The following is a 15,000-nucleotide window of genomic DNA, read 5'->3' on the forward strand; positions in this document are numbered from 1 at the left end:
GATTAGTTTTCTTTACTACTACTCTCATCCAAAAGTAAACTTATTTTGTATGAGAATTGTACAGAATTGTCTGAAAAAGTGAAGTTACAGAGAAACATTGAATAATCCAAATCATCATTAAAGGTTGTATAGAGGATTTTCCAAGGAAGGAGAAATCCAGCGACTGTTTGTCCTTTTTCAAATGTTGCTCCTGCGTGAAACCACCTCCCCTCCCCTACAGCTCCTACGTAGAAACACCTCCTCCCTCCTCCTCCTTACGCCACAAACAGGTTTGTTTACAGCCGGTGCTGCACATGACTTGTAAACAACTAACTACAGTGTTGGTTAGACAAGACGGAGAAGTGAGGAGCGGGGGGAGGGTGTGCGGACATTTCGTTCGCAGACGAGAAGTGAGGAGCAGGGGAGAAGAGTGGATCGGGCAGCGGGAGAGGAGCAGGAAAGGGGTGCAGAGAAGGTTGCGCGGAGATTCAGTGCGAATGAACTAGCTACAACACGCAGCAGCAAGCGGACTCTTTCTTTGCCTTGAAAATTACGTTTTCAGACATAGGATATCACTTTCGTGTCCTGAAAAACGTTGTGTCCAGCTCTTGGAAATAAAGTACGTTTTCATAATAAGCAGAAGTTTCCTGTCCAGGAGTAATTTGTGGACCAGTGCTTCAGTCTTTAGACCCTGCGTCTGCTTCAGTCGCGCCATCGCTGGAATGAATCTATCAAGAATCACCTTAGTTTGGCTTCGCTGCTTTTCCCCTTGTCTTCTTCTTTCAACGACCTCAAAAACGGACTTTCTTTTGCGGTGAAACTGCTCCTGGATTCTTGTCGCCATCGCAACAAACTTTGTGCGAACTGCGAGGAAGATATAGGTCAAAAAAAGCCGCTAAGAACTGTTGCGTTGGTGGAGTAAACAGCATCTGTGCGTCTTGCGTCTGTGGACTGCGTGACAGTCGTACGTAAACCACGTAACGGCGGCGCAGGCAAGTCAGTTACACACTAGAAACGTAGGGAGTTTGATTGACAGCCTGTCAGCTCACAGATAACGAGGCAGTGTCGTTATCTATTGGCAAATGTTTAGCCCCACCACGTCCAGAGTTGATGAATTTTTATTCTCTTTTTTTTGGTCATCATAATTACAAGGCGACTGCATCTGTATAATCTATCATTGACAATTTGAAACAAAAAAAAAATCCTCCATACAACCTTTAAGGCCTTTATGACTGCGATCACAAGAACCAAACAATTCTTTTTTTTTAAAGACATTTGACCTGTGATATTTAATTGTTTGTTTATTTCATATTAGTGCTGTCAAGCGATTAAAAAAATTGAGAGATGAATTAATTATGATCTGTAATTAATTAATCTCTTTTTTAATCTCACCTAAAAATTGCTGAGAAAAGCTTCAATTTGAGGTATTTTCATTTGAATTCATTATTATCATTATTGTGGCAGATCAAAAGACTGATTCAGGACAAAAAAAAAGTGACTTTATAAAGTCATTTATTGTTTAATAAACTTTAACAGATGCAGTTATTTACATTCCACAGTATCATCATTATTATTACTGTTACTAATCTGCATAAATAAATTCAACTTTACGACATATAAACATAACGACTCTAGAGCCACATCAGCTGTTTGACATTATAATGTGTTTAATTCAGTTTTGTTCAAATCTCACAGAAACAAAACTTAAAACCACATGGATAATTTGCATAAACTAAGTGAAAAAAAAAAACATTCTTGTGTCGCTGATGTGGTTCAACTTTTGTCGGACTAAAGGATACAGATGTTCTTTCTGTGACAGAGGGATGTTCTGCTGATGGTGAGTCTGTTCTGTTTGTGTCGTGATGTTTTCAGAGATCAGACATGTGCAGGTTTTATCACAGACGCGGCGACAACGGGAACGAAAATTACAATTCTTTGTGGGAGTGATGTGTTATTGTCCCAACAACACATAAAAACAGATTTTATAATAAGGCAACTCGCTCACAGAAACAGTAAAGTTAGAGATTAAAAAACAGATTAATGCGATTAAAAAACATAACGAGCTAAATATGACTGTAATTAATTAATCCCAAGTTTCATTTGTGATGGACTCGAGACTTTCCTCCAACATGTTCTGTTCTTCTTGTTGTTTTTTGGTGGTTCTGTTCATCACTTTTATTTTCCTCGTGGTTGGCCAATCTTTTTTTTGATTTGGGTTTTGCTCGTGTCTTTTTCCTGTTGTCATGTGATTCATTGATTGTGTTTAATGACACTGGTGGGTTTGTTTTTCCACTTTGCCCTGATGAAGATCATCTCACTGGTCCAAACGCGCTGGTGTCTCTTCATGCGGTTTTATCCCGGATTTGGTTGCGGATTTGCGGGTGAAATGGGGAAGGAGTGGACCTGGTTTAGTCCTGGTTTAGACCTGGTTTAGTCCTGGTTTAGTCCCCATTTAGTCCTGGTTTAGACCTGGTTTAGACCTCCTGGTTTAGTCCTGGTTTAGTCCTGGTTTAGTCTGGTTTAGTCCTGGTTTAGTCCTGGTTTAGTCCTGGTTTTTAGTCCTGGTTTAGTCCTGGTTTAGACCTGGTTTAGACCTGGTTTAGTCCTGGTTTAGACCTGGTTTAGAGGTTTAGACCTGGTTTAGTCCTGGTTTAGTCCTGGTTTAGTCCTGGTTTAGTCCTGGTTTAGACCTGGTTTAGTCCTGGTTTAGTCCTGGTTTAGACCTGGTTTAGTCCTGGTTTAGACCTGGTTTAGTTTTTAGTCCTGGTTTAGTCCTGGTTTAGACCTCCTGGTTTAGTCCTGGTTTAGACCTGGTTTAGACCTGGTTTAGTCCTGGTTTAGTCCTGGTTTAGTCCTGGTTTAGACCTGGTTTAGTCCTGGTTTAGTCCTGGTTTAGTCCTGGTTTAGTCCTGGTTTAGTCCTGGTTTAGTCCTGGTTTAGACCTGGTTTAGACCTGGTTTAGTCCCTGGTTTAGTGGTTTAGTCCTGGTTTACCTGGTTTAGTTGGTTTAGTCCTGGTTTTAGTCCTGGTTTAGTCCTGGTTTAGTCCTGGTTTAGTAGTCCTGGTTTAGACCTCCTGGTTTAGACCTCCTGGTTTAGTCCTGGTAGTCCTGGTTTAGACCTGTTCCTGGTTTTGGTTTTAGTCAGTCCTGGTTTAGTCCTTAGTCCTCTTTGCAGTTACCTAGTGACCATAAACCAGGGTTTATAACCCAGGTTTAAAGCCACATGGTTAATTTTTGGTTTATTGTCCTGCTTTTTCAGTTTTGAATTTTGACGTGACATTTGGTGTCAAAATTAAACTCATGTGTTTAGAAGACTGCTTAAGTTTATTTTGTTAATATAAATAGTTATTTTTTTATTTTTTAATTAGAGTTCTGGTTTAGTTTATTTTAACTTTATGTTTTTCTGTTATTTTTTTACCAGTTTTTACATTTTCCAGTCTAAGGTTCAGAACCTTTCTTTAAGTTTAATCAGTTTTGACCCTCGTTCTGGATCTGGTTTGATCTGTTCTGTTCTTTTTTACTCTTTTTAGACCCAGTGAAAAGCTCTGACTTTCTCTTCATCTGACGTCAAAAATCATGTTTTCTGTAAATCAGTGTTTTGTTTTTTTTCTTTTTTCATGCATCCATTTTCTTTCGCTCATCTGGGGCCGGGTCACTGGGGCATCAGTCGAAAGCAGGGACTCCCAGACTTCCCTCACCCCAGACACTTCCTCCAGCTCCTCCAAGAGAACCAACCCCAAGACGTGTCCACATGTGCACAGACATGTCCACACATTTTGGATTGTTCAGGCAAATAATAAATAGATTTTGCAAATCATTATTCAATTGTGTGACAAAGTGGGCCTTTGTCTTATTTTAAACTCACCTTAATTTATGTTAACCATTTTGATTTTGGAAAGACACCTTTTGCTTTGCTTTACCTGGAATTGTTACTCACCTGGGGGAGGTACTTCCTGCTGGGCGGAGTATAAAAGGCAAGCAGGTGTCACTAATTAGGGGGAGACTTCTGTGCAGATATTTGGTGTTTTGCTTTGAGTTACTTTTTTGTCTATTTGTATTTTTGTTGGTTAAACCCAGAAGTCTGTTTTTTAAAATAAATTTTGTCTGCGTGAGACACCTTTTTTTTTGTGTCATCTGCCTCCTACTTCGACCACTTTGGCCAGCTTCCCCACAAATTGTGACGTTATTGTGCTCCATCAAAATGATTAAAACATAAAATGTATGTTTTGTATGTCACATTATGGACACATAAATATAAAATTATAAAAATATAAGTCTTTGTTTATGCCTCATCAGGTCCTAATGAGAGAAATCAATAAAGCAGTGCAAGAGTTTGGAGTTTAAATACTTGTGTACTTTTGAATAATTAAGACTGTATGTGATGTTTTACTCTCCATTTCTTACACATTTTTAAGATATTATCCTTTTACTTGGCAGTGAGTTTTCCAGGATTGACCAACGGCTCATATTTCTCATCGTGAACCTGCTCAGACCTGCTCCGACTGACGCTGCTCCGGGTGATCCTCCTCTTCCTCCTCTTCCTCCTCCTCTCCACGTTCACTCACATCCTGCCAGCTCCACACACACCTTCAACAAACACAAACACACCTTCTCCACACACACACACACACACACGAGCCAGCGCGGGCTTTCCCTGCGAGTCCTCGTGCTGAAAACATGACCGCGGGGGAAGCTTTTTCGCAATACTCCAACACCGAGCTTCTCCTTGTGCTTTTGGACAAATCCGAGTGTTTCTTCTGATTGTGCCGCGGCGGAGACGAGTCCAGAGGGATTTCTGTGGAGGAGAGAACAGATTTAAGGGTTTAAGGAATCTGCTCAGACAATACCTGTGGATTCTGTGTGAGTGTGTTTGAGCACAGGTGTTTACAGCGCAGGTGTAACGGAGGAGGTTGAAGGTTTGATTCCAGCTCCAATCAGTGCACTTTCAATTCAGTACGATATATTTCAAACCGATTGGCTGTGACACTAAAAGTCTTTGTTAAACCACTTCTCCATCCATCCATCCATTTTCGTCCGCTTATCCGGGGCCGGGTCGCGGGGGCATCAGTCTAAGCAGGGACTCCCAGACTTCCTTCACCCCAGACACGTCCTCCAGCTCCTCCTGAGGTGTTCCCAGGCCAGTCCAGAGACATAGTCCCTCCAGCGTGTCCTGGGTCTTCCCCGGGGCCTCCTCCCGGTGGGACATGCCCAGAACACCTCCCGAGGGAGACGTCCAGGAGGCATCCGGAACAGATGCCCGAGCCTCAACTGGCTCCTCTCGACGTGGAGGAGCAGCGGCTCTACTCCGAGCTCCTCCCGTGTGACTGAGCTCCTCACCCTGTCTCTAAGGGAGACGCCCAGACACCCTGCGGAGGAAACTCATTTCGAGCGCATGTATCCACGATCTCGTTCCTTTCGGTCACTACCCAGAGTCATGACCAGAGGTGAGAGGAGGAACGAAGACTGACCGGTAAATCGAGAGCTTCGCCTTTCGGCTCAGCTCCTCTTCACCACAACGATCAGATACAGCGACCGCATCACTGCAGACGCTGCACCGATCCACCTGTCAATCTCACGCTCCGTCCTCCCCTCACTCGTGAACAAGACCCCGAGATACTTGAACTCCTCCACTTGAGGCAAAGACTCTCCACCCACCCGGAGAGGACAAGACACCTTTTTCCGGTCGAGAACCACTTCTTCTTGTGCAAAATCAATAAGAAACACAAACATTTTAATCATCAAAACCAGGGGTCACCAAACTTTTGTCTCTTGGGGCCACATTATCGTCCACTACGTGTCCAAATAATTTCCCTTGTGGTTCAATAAAATTTATCTGAGTCAAAATCTAAATGTTGAAAATGACAAAGATGGCCTCGATTTTTTCTCGTTGGGCCACAGTCTCGGTCTCGGCCATTAAAAATCTCGGTCTTGTCTCGATTTTGACCCTCAGAGGTTTTAGTCTTGTCCTAGTCTCTGGTCTTGGTCTCGATTAGTGCTACAACAATAGTAAAATCATGACCTTTTAGTGTTGATGTTTTGTCAAATACAAAGTCATAAATTATAAATCCTCCTATTTGAACGATCCAGTGTTTGGAAACAAAGCGAGTCTGATGTTTTGTTACCGTGAGACCGAATAACGCACAGTCCGGGGCCTTCTGCTGTTTATGAGTCAAGATATTTTCAAGAATAACATTTTTTTTTTTTTTATCAAACTCCAGCTTTCCCATGTTTATTTTCTTTTGTTTTCTGCTATTCTTCCTGCTTTTGTCAGTATGGGTTCAAGGACCACTGCACTTTTACGCACTTTAAACTTATCACTAATAAAAAAAAAAAATCGACGTCGCTATAATATAATTTCTCTCTAAATTTCTCCTGAATACAAGTTTATAATCTCCTATTTAAGCGTTATAATATTGTTTATTTATTCTAACCCTGTGATAATTCCGTTTCGCGCGGGGTGCTTTGAATTCCGAGCTTCGTTGAACGCCCCTCGTAACTTTTCTTCTCGGTCCGTGCAAACTTCTTCGCATTGTTGTTTTTTTTTTTTTTTTTTGCGGCAGATGCGCATTGTGTCACATCTGTGCGCGTTTACTGAGGATGTGGGGGTGACTCAAACCGACTTCGATCGTTGCACACTTCCTTACGTAAACCTGTGATTTCCGCCGTTGCAACTTTTTAACGAACAAAAAGTTTCTCAATTTTGCATTAGTTTGATTTTTTATAACGGGATACACACGTCGCGCATCCCCACGCTCCAAAACGACAACAATAAAGTCACGTTTGAGGGTTTTTGTTTGGTTTTTTTGTTGTTGTTTCTGCGGTTTCGTGTGAGGTTTTATCCCGGATTTGGTTGCGGATTTGCGGGTGAAATGGGGAAGGAGTGGAGCCGGAGACGCGCCGCGGGGACGGGGACGTGCGGCCGGGACGCGCGGTGGGCTGTGGCCGCTCTCGGTGCGCTCTTCCTCGGACTGTTGGCCGCGAGCTGCGCCGCCGAGGACGCGTCCTGTCACGGAGCCTACGACCTTTACTTCGTCCTGGACAAGTGAGTCACGGAACAAATGAAACACCGCGAAGCACCGCACATGGACCCGGACACACAGGCTGGAGGGTTTAGGTCCTGGGTCAGTCCTGGTTGAGTTTTAGTCCTGGTTGAGTCCTGGTTTAGTGCTTGTTTAGTCCTGATTTTGTGCTGGTTTAGACCTGGTTTAGTCCTGCTTTAGTGCTTGTTTAGTCCTGGTTGAGTCTTTAGTGCTTGTTTAGTCCTGGTTGAGTCCTGGTTTAGTGCTTGTTTAGTCCTGATTTTGTGCTGGTTTAGACCTGGGTTAGTCCTGGTTGAGTTTTAGTCCTGGTTGAGTCTTGTTTAGTCCTGGTTGAGTCCTGCTTTAGTGCTTGTTTACTCCTGGTTGAGTCTTGGTTTAGTGCTTGTTTAGTCCTGGTTTAGTCCTGGGTTAGTTATGGTTTAGACCTGGTTTAGACCTGGGTTAGTCCTGGTTTAGTCCTGGTTTAGACCTGGTTTAGTCCTGGTTTAGTCCTGATTTTGTGCTGGTTTAAACCTGGTTTAGTCCTGCTTTAGTGCTTGTTTAGTCCTGCTTTAGTGCTTGTTTAGTCCTGATTTTGTGCTGGTTTAGTGCTTGTTTAGTCCTGGTTGAGTCTTGGTTCAGCCCCAGTAGTTTCCTCTGTCTGTCTTTACTTAGTTACAGTAGTTTATTTTTCTTTGAGTGATAATGGCCTAGAATTAAATCTGATCTACTCTTGGTGGTTTAGACCTGGTTTAGTACTGGTTTAGTCCTGGTTTAGAGTTTGTTTAGTCCTGGTTTAGTCATTGCTTCGTTATTTATCTTTGTTAAATGTCATTGGGTGACGGTTTTCCTTTTTAATCCTGTTTTGGTGCTTGTTTAGTCCTAGTTTAGTCCTGGTTTAGTTCTTGTTTAGTCCTGGTTTAGTCCTGGTTTAGAGCTTCTTTAGTCCTGGTTTAGTCGTGGTTTAGACCTGGTTTAGTCCTTGTTTAGTCCTAGTTTAGTCCTGGTTTAGTCCTGGTTTAGTCCTGGGTTAGTCCTGGTTGAGTCCTGGTTGAGTCCTGGTTGAGTCCTGGTTGAGCCCTGGTTGAGTCCTGCTTGAGTCCTGGTTGAGTCCTGGTTCAGTCCTGGTTCCTGGTTCAGTCCTGGTTTAGTCCTGAGTCCTGGTTGAGTCCTGGTTGAGTCCTGTTGAGTCCTGGTTGAGTCCTGCTTGAGTCCTGGTTCATCCTGGTTGAGTCCTGGTTCAGTCCTGGTTGAGTCCTGCTGTTTGAGTCCTGGTTGAGTCCTGCTTGAGTCCTGGTTCAGTCCTGGTTCAGTCCTGGTTGAGTCCTGGTTCAGTCTGGTTGTCCTGGTTCAGTCCTGGTTGAGTCCTGGTTGAGTCCTGGTTGAGTCCTGGTTCAGTCCTGAGTCCTGGTTAGTCCTGGTTGAGTCCTGTCAGTCCTGGTTGAGTCCTGGTTGAGTCTGGTTCAGTCCTGGTTGAGTCCTGGTTTTTTTTCCTGGTTATCCTGGTTGAGTCCTGGTTCAGTCCTGGTTAGTTAGTCCCTGGTTTAGTCCTGGTTTAGTCCTGGTTAGTCCTGGTTCAGTCCTGGTTTAGGTTTCAGTCCTGGTTGAGTCCTGGTTTAGTCTGGTTAGTCCTGGTTCAGTCCCTGGTTTAGTCCTGGTTTAGTCCTGGTTCAGTCCTGGTTTAGTCCTGGTTTAGTCCTGGTTTAGTCCTGGTTTAGTCCTGGTTAGTCCTGGTTTATCCTGGTTTAGTCCTGGTTTAGTCCTGGGTTTAGTCCTGGTTAGTCCTGGTTAGTCCTGTTAGTCCTGGTTCAGTCCTGGTTTAGACCTGGTTTAGTCCTGGTTTAGTCCTGGTTTAGTCTGGTTTAGTCCTGGTTTAGTCCTGGTTGGTTTAGTCTGGTTTAGTCCTGGTTTAGTCCTGGTTTAGTCCTGGTTTAGTCCTGTTTAGTCCTGGTTTAGTTTTCCTGGTTTAGTCCTGGTTTAGTCCAGTTTGTGTTTTCTCCTGGTTTAGTTACCTGGTTTAGTCCTGGTTTAGTCTGCTTGTTTAGTCCTTTAGTCCTTTTAGTCCTGGTTTAGTTTAGACCTGGTTTAGTCCCTGGTTTAGACCTGGTTTAGTCCTGGTTTAGTCCTGGTTTAGTCTGGTTTAGTCCTGGTTTAGTAGTCCAGGTTTAGACCTGGTTTAGTCCTGGTTTAGTCCTGGTTTAGACCTGGTTTAGTCCTGGTTTAGTCCTGGTTTAGTCCTGGTTTAGTCCTGGTTTAGTCCTGGTTTAGTTTAGTTGTTATAGTTGCAGTTTAATCATATTTTCTTTTGTTAAATCCTCGTGTGTTTGTGGTCTGACAGTAGCACTTCTGTTTTGACCTAATCCTAGTTTAGTCCTTGTTTATTCCTGGATTTCCCTGTTAATCCTTAGTCCTGGTTCAGTTCTCGTTTAGTCTCAACACTTCCTCTATGTGTCACTGCTTAGTTACAATCGGCCTGAAGTTATTTTTGTCTTTGTTAAACGTCATTGGGCAGCGTTTGATCTTTTGTCTTCCTGTTTCATTGTTTAGTTCTTTCTTTGGTTTTCTTTGGTTAGATCTGGATTAGTTTGAGTTTATCCTGGTTTAGTCCTGGTTTAGTCTTGATTTAGACCTGATTTAGTCCTGGTTTAAGACCTGGTTTAGTCCTGGTTTAGTCCTGGTTTAGTCCTGGTTTAGTCCTGGTTTAGTCCTGGTTTAGTCTGGTTTAGTCCTTTAGTCCTGGTTTAGTCTGGTTTAGTCTGGTTTAGTCTTGGTTTAGTCCTGGTTTAGTCCTGGTTTAGTCCTGGTTTAGTCTGGTTTAGTCCTGGTTTAGTCCTGGTTTAGTCCTGGTTTAGTCTGGTTTAGTCCTGGTTTAGTCCTGGTTTAGTCCTTAGGGTTTAGTCCTGGTTTAGTCCTGGTTTAGTCTGGTTTAGTCCTGGTTTAGACCTGGTTTAGTCCTGGTTTAGTCCTGGTTTAGTCCTGGTTTAGTCCTGGTTTAGACCTGGTTTAGTCCTGGTTTAGTCCTTGGTTTAGACCTGGTTTAGTCCTGGTTTAGTCCTGGTTTAGTCCTGGTTTAGTCTTTGGTTTAGTCCTGGTTTAGTCCTGGTTTAGTCCTGGTTTAGTCCTGGGTTTAGTCCTGGTTTTACCTGGTTTTAGTCCTGGTTTAGTCCTGGTTTAGTCCTGGTTTAGTCCTGGTTTAGTCCTGGTTTAGTCCTGGTTTAGACCTGGTTTAGTCCTGGTGGTTTAACCTGGTTTTAGTCCTGGTTTAGACCTGGTTTAGTCCTGGTTTAGTCCTGGTTTAACCCAAAATGTGAAAACAGTAAAATCCCTCTGTTTAATCCATTTATTCCAACAAAGTAACTGTAATCCAATTACCACTCACTGAAACAGTAACTGTAACTGAATACAGTTACTCATCATTTGTACTCTGATTACTCCGGTACATGTAATCTGTTACTCCTGACACTGGATATCAGGCAACGTCATTTTACAGCTGATACAGGCACAAATACTAATACTGCTGCAGATGTGTACAGATGTGGACCGTTATTTAACCAGAGCGGGTTTAGGGAACAGGTGGAGTGTTAACGGGTCCGGGTTAGGGATGGGCATGATTAGTCGATTAATCGATAATTGATCATTAAGAATTTCATGGATTACGTTAATTTTAATGGACAAACTGAATGTATGTGTGTGTGTCGTGACCAAACAGGTGTGTACATGTGTCTCTGCATCAGAAGGAGCGAGACACAAACAGTGGGTCAGTCTGTAACGAACCGAAGCACAAATGTGGATTTAACCAGGATTTGTAGAAGAAATTCCACACTTTCCGTTGCGTTGGGACAAGTGTGAGTCCATGTGCACAGTGGATAAAGCAGCACATATGTTTCTGTGTCCAGTGGGAAAAAGTTTTTCCAGGTGAGAGTCGCTCAATGTGGATGACGAGGCCCCGCCCCCCTCCCCCCGTACGCTGTCCTGGTTTTGACAAACACAAATCTGGTCACACTGACCTGTATTCACCTGAGTCATGTCTTTTAATCCAACACAAGTTGAACCACATCAGCGACACAAGAGCTGGAGTTTTATCTTCACTTAGTTTATGTAAATTAGTGATGTGGTTTTAAGTTTTGTTTCTGTGAGATTTGAACAAAACTGAATTAAACACATTATAATGTCAAACAGCTGATGTGGATCTAGAGTCGTTATGTTTATATGTCGTAAAGTTGAATTTATTTATGCAGATTAGTGCAGATAGTAATAATAATGATGATCATTTTAATATAAAAACGTTAATGATTAATCGATAATCGATCGTTAATTCTTCCGACGATCGATTAAGAAAATTTCATCGAATGCTCATCCCTAGTCCGGGCGGGTGCGGGTTTAACGTTGATAAAATTGCAGGTTAAGGCAGGGCTGGGTCTATAAAAATGGACTCGTGCAGAACTCCGCCTGGTGTAGAGCTGCATGAGTTTTTATTCTCTACATAAAGAGTGTTTTTTTTTGTGGTATTAGAATCGTTTTTGAGTATCGAGTCTTTGTTCTTTGGTACTGAAATTTTATAATCCTGACGTCACTAATGTGAAGTAATGTTATGACAGAGTGATGATGGGGAAGTACAGTGTGTGTGTGTGTGTGTGTGTGTGTGTGCTGTGTGTGTGTGTGTGTGTGTGTGCGTGTGTGTGTGTGTGTGTGTGTGTGTGTCTGTGTGTGTGTGTGTCGTGTGTGTGTGCTGTCACGTGTCTCGTGTGTGCTGTGTGTCTCTGTTGTGTGTCTGGTGAAGTTCAGCTCGGGCCTCGTCCCTGCAGCTGAAGCGTTTATACGACGATGTGAACGAAAACACGAGGAGGCAGATCCATTTATGTTGTTAAAATTCCAAAAGGAAGTTTGATCTGCTGAGTTTTAGTTTAGTGACCGATTCAAAATATCACGTTCAACATTCTTCAACTTCTCTATTGAATGTGTTGTACTTGTTTCCTCGTCTTCTTCCTCTCCCTCCTCCTTCTCTTCTTCCTCCTTTTCCTCCTCTCTTCCTTTTCCTCCTTCTCTTCCTTCTCCTCTTCCTTCTCTCTCCTCCTTTTCCTCCTCTATTCCTCTTCCTAGTCTTCTTCTTCTTTCTCCTCTTCTTCCTCCTCTCTCCTCCTGCTCTTCTGTCCTCCTTTTCCTCCTCTCTCCTCCTCTTCCTTCTCCTCTTCCTTTTCCTTCTCTCTCCTCCTTGTCCTCCTCTCTATTCCTCTTCCTTCTCCTCTCCTCTCCTCCTTCTCTTCTTCCTTCTCTCTCCTCCTTTTCCTCCTTTCTATTCCTCTTCCTTCTCCTCTTCTTTCTCCTCCTGTTCCTCCTCTCTCTTCCTCTTTCTCCTCCTTTTCCTCCTCTCTTCTCCGCTTCTTCCTCCGCCCATCTCTCTCCTCTCTTCCTCCTTTACTTCTTCTTTCTCCTCCTTTTCCTCCTCTCTCCTCCTCTTCCTTCTCCTCTTCCTTTTCCTTCTCTCTCCTCCTTTTCCTCCTCTCTATTCCTCTTCCTCCTCTTCTTCCCCTCCCTGCTCCTTCTCCTCTTTCCTCCTCTCCTCTCCTTTTTCTCTTCTTCCTCCTCTCTCCTCCTTTTCCTCCTTTCTATTCCTCTTCCTTCTCCTCTGCTTCCTTCTCCTCCTGTCTCTCTCCTCTCCTCCTCTTGCTCTTCCTTCTCTCTCCTCCTGTTCCTCCTCCTCTTCCTTTTCCTTCTCTCTCCTCCTGTTCCTCCTCTCTATTCCTCTTCCTCCTCTTCTTCCTCTCCCTCCTCCTTTTCCTCCTCTCTCCTCCTCTTCCTTCTCCTCTTCCTTTTCCTTCTCTCTCCTCCTTTTCCTCCTCTCTATTCCCCTTCCTCCTCTGCTTCCTCTCCCTCCTACTTCTCCTCTTTCCTCCTCTCCTCTCCTCCTTCTCTTCTTCCTCCTCTCTCCTCATGCTCTTCCGTCCTCCTTTTCCTCCTTTCTCCTCCTCCTTCTTTCTCCTCCTTTTCCTCCTCTCTATTGTCCTTCCTCCTCTGCTTCCTCTCCCTCCTCCTTCTCTTCTTCCTCCTCTCTCCTCATTCTCTTCCGTCCTCCTTTTCCTCCTTTCTCCTCCTCCTTCTTTCTCCTCCTTTTCCTCCTCTATTCCTCTTCCTAGTCTTCTTCTTCTTTCTCCTCTTCTTCCTCCTCTCTCCTTCTTTTCCTTCTCTCTCCTCCTTGTCCTCCTCTCTATTCCTCTTCCTCCTCTTCTTCCCCTCCCTCCTACTTCTCCTCTTTCCTCCTCTCCTCCTTCTCTTCTTCCTCCTCTCTTCCTCCTTTTCCTCCTTTCTATTCCTCTTCCTTCTCCTCTTCTTTCTCCTCCTGTTCCTCCTCTCTCTTCCTCTCCCTCCTCCTTTTCCTCCTCTCTTCTCCGCTTCTTCCTCCGCCCATCTCTCTCTCTCTTCCTCCTTTACTTCTTCTTTCTCCTCCTGTTCCTCCTCTCCCTCCTCTTCCTTCTCCTCTTCCTTTTCCTTCTCTCTCCCTCCTGTTCCTCCTCTCTATTCCTCTTCCTCCTCTTCTTCCTCTCCCTCCTCCTTCTCCTCCTCTCTCCTCCTCTTCCTTCTCCTCTTCCTTTTCCTTCTCTCTCCTCCTTTTCCTCCTTTCTATTCCTCTTCTTTCTCCTCCTGTTCCTCCTCCTCCCATCTCTCTCCTCTCTTCCTCCTTTACTTCTTCTTTCTCCTCCTTTTCCTCCTCTCTCGTCCTCTTCCCTCCCCTTCGCTTCTTCCTTCTTTCCTCCTCCTCTTCTTCCTTCTCTCTCTGCCTCGTCCCTCCCCCTCCTCTTCCGGCTCCTCCTCTCTCTTCCTCCTTCTCCTCCTCTCTTCTCTTCTCCTCCTCTTCTTCCTCGTGAAAACAACATCTACTTCCTTTAAACAAAACTAAAACGAGTCCAGACTGATCCAGACGAGCGACGGAGCAGAAGAAAACACACAACAACTTTGTATCAAGCAAAACTTCAAACATTATGAGACTTTCTGGGACAAACACGACCATTGAACTTATTACATGGATTTACACGACCCACCGGGATATCGACTGAACCGATATCTGATCCCAGTATCGTATCGTGCCTCCCTGTGTGTTTGTTGCAGCTCAGGCTTCTTAATCAAACTGTTGATTTAAAACTTGCTTTTGTAGGTTTCTCCTGCTTTGTGTCAGTGGCACAAGTTTCTCACAGTGTATTTGTGTAAATAATCTGTAATAAAACAGTTTAAATGTGAGGTGGATGTTGACAAAGTGTGTAAAAGTCTGTGTGTCTGAGAAGGCTGAGCAGTTGTTGGAGCGTTGGGTTGTTAAACTTGTTCTGGACACGTGCCCTGACTATGAGCTCAAACACACTGACCCACTTCCACATGACCCGCCCTCACACCCGAGTCCGGCCCCGAGGCCCCGAGTCCGGCCCCGAGTCCGGCCCCGAGTCCGGCCCCGAGTCCGGCCCCGAGTCCGGCCCCGAGTCCGGCCCCGAGTCCGGCCCCGAGTCCGGCCGAGTCCGGCCCCGAGTCCGGCCCCGAGTCCGGCCCCGTACAGAAGCGTGTCTGCTGCATTGAGCTCTGCAGCTCATTGATGATAAACAAAAGCCCCTCACACTGAGCACATTCACACCAGCCAATGTGGGTCAAGTGTCTTGCCAAAAGACACAAGTGGCTCTAGTGGAAACAGTTTGTTTCTGCTGTGTCACTGTGGCTCCAGATATTCCCAGAGGTCTGTCTCTCTCAGAGCTTCAGAAATGTGACGATATAATAAAATCCTCACTCACTGAGTCGTCCAGTGCTCGTTATTGTCTCCATGAACCAAAATGACAGAAACTGTGTTTTGAATGAAGAGATTCTGTTGTAAACGGGCCTAAAATATCCCTAAGGAACCGTATGTAAGATTTAGATTTAAAATTCCATAAAGACGACGTGAGTGTGTCCAGATCTGAGGTCATGTGCTCTTCAAACAGCTTTCACTGCTGTTTCATTACAAAAGCTCTGGGCTTGATGGTCCTG

At 44.3% G+C, this 15,000-nt stretch overlaps 1 protein-coding gene across 1 annotated transcript in view; it reads left to right on the forward strand.

Moving 5' to 3' along the window:
- The first annotated feature begins 6,530 nt into the window (after positions 1-6,530).
- antxr2a (ANTXR cell adhesion molecule 2a) overlaps positions 6,531-15,000 on the forward strand; it is a 238,778-nt gene continuing 230,308 nt past the window's right edge. The window contains exon 1 of the mRNA XM_055161292.1: positions 6,531-7,022. Coding sequence (XP_055017267.1) covers positions 6,850-7,022 — 173 coding nt within the window. The 5' untranslated portion in view covers positions 6,531-6,849. The remainder of the gene's footprint in view (positions 7,023-15,000) is intronic.

The sequence above is a fragment of the Boleophthalmus pectinirostris genome, unplaced genomic scaffold (genome assembly GCF_026225935.1).
Source record: "Boleophthalmus pectinirostris isolate CB_2022bp ecotype Guang Dong unplaced genomic scaffold, ASM2622593v1 HiC_scaffold_4, whole genome shotgun sequence".
In the NCBI taxonomy this organism is placed as follows: domain Eukaryota; kingdom Metazoa; phylum Chordata; class Actinopteri; order Gobiiformes; family Gobiidae; genus Boleophthalmus; species Boleophthalmus pectinirostris.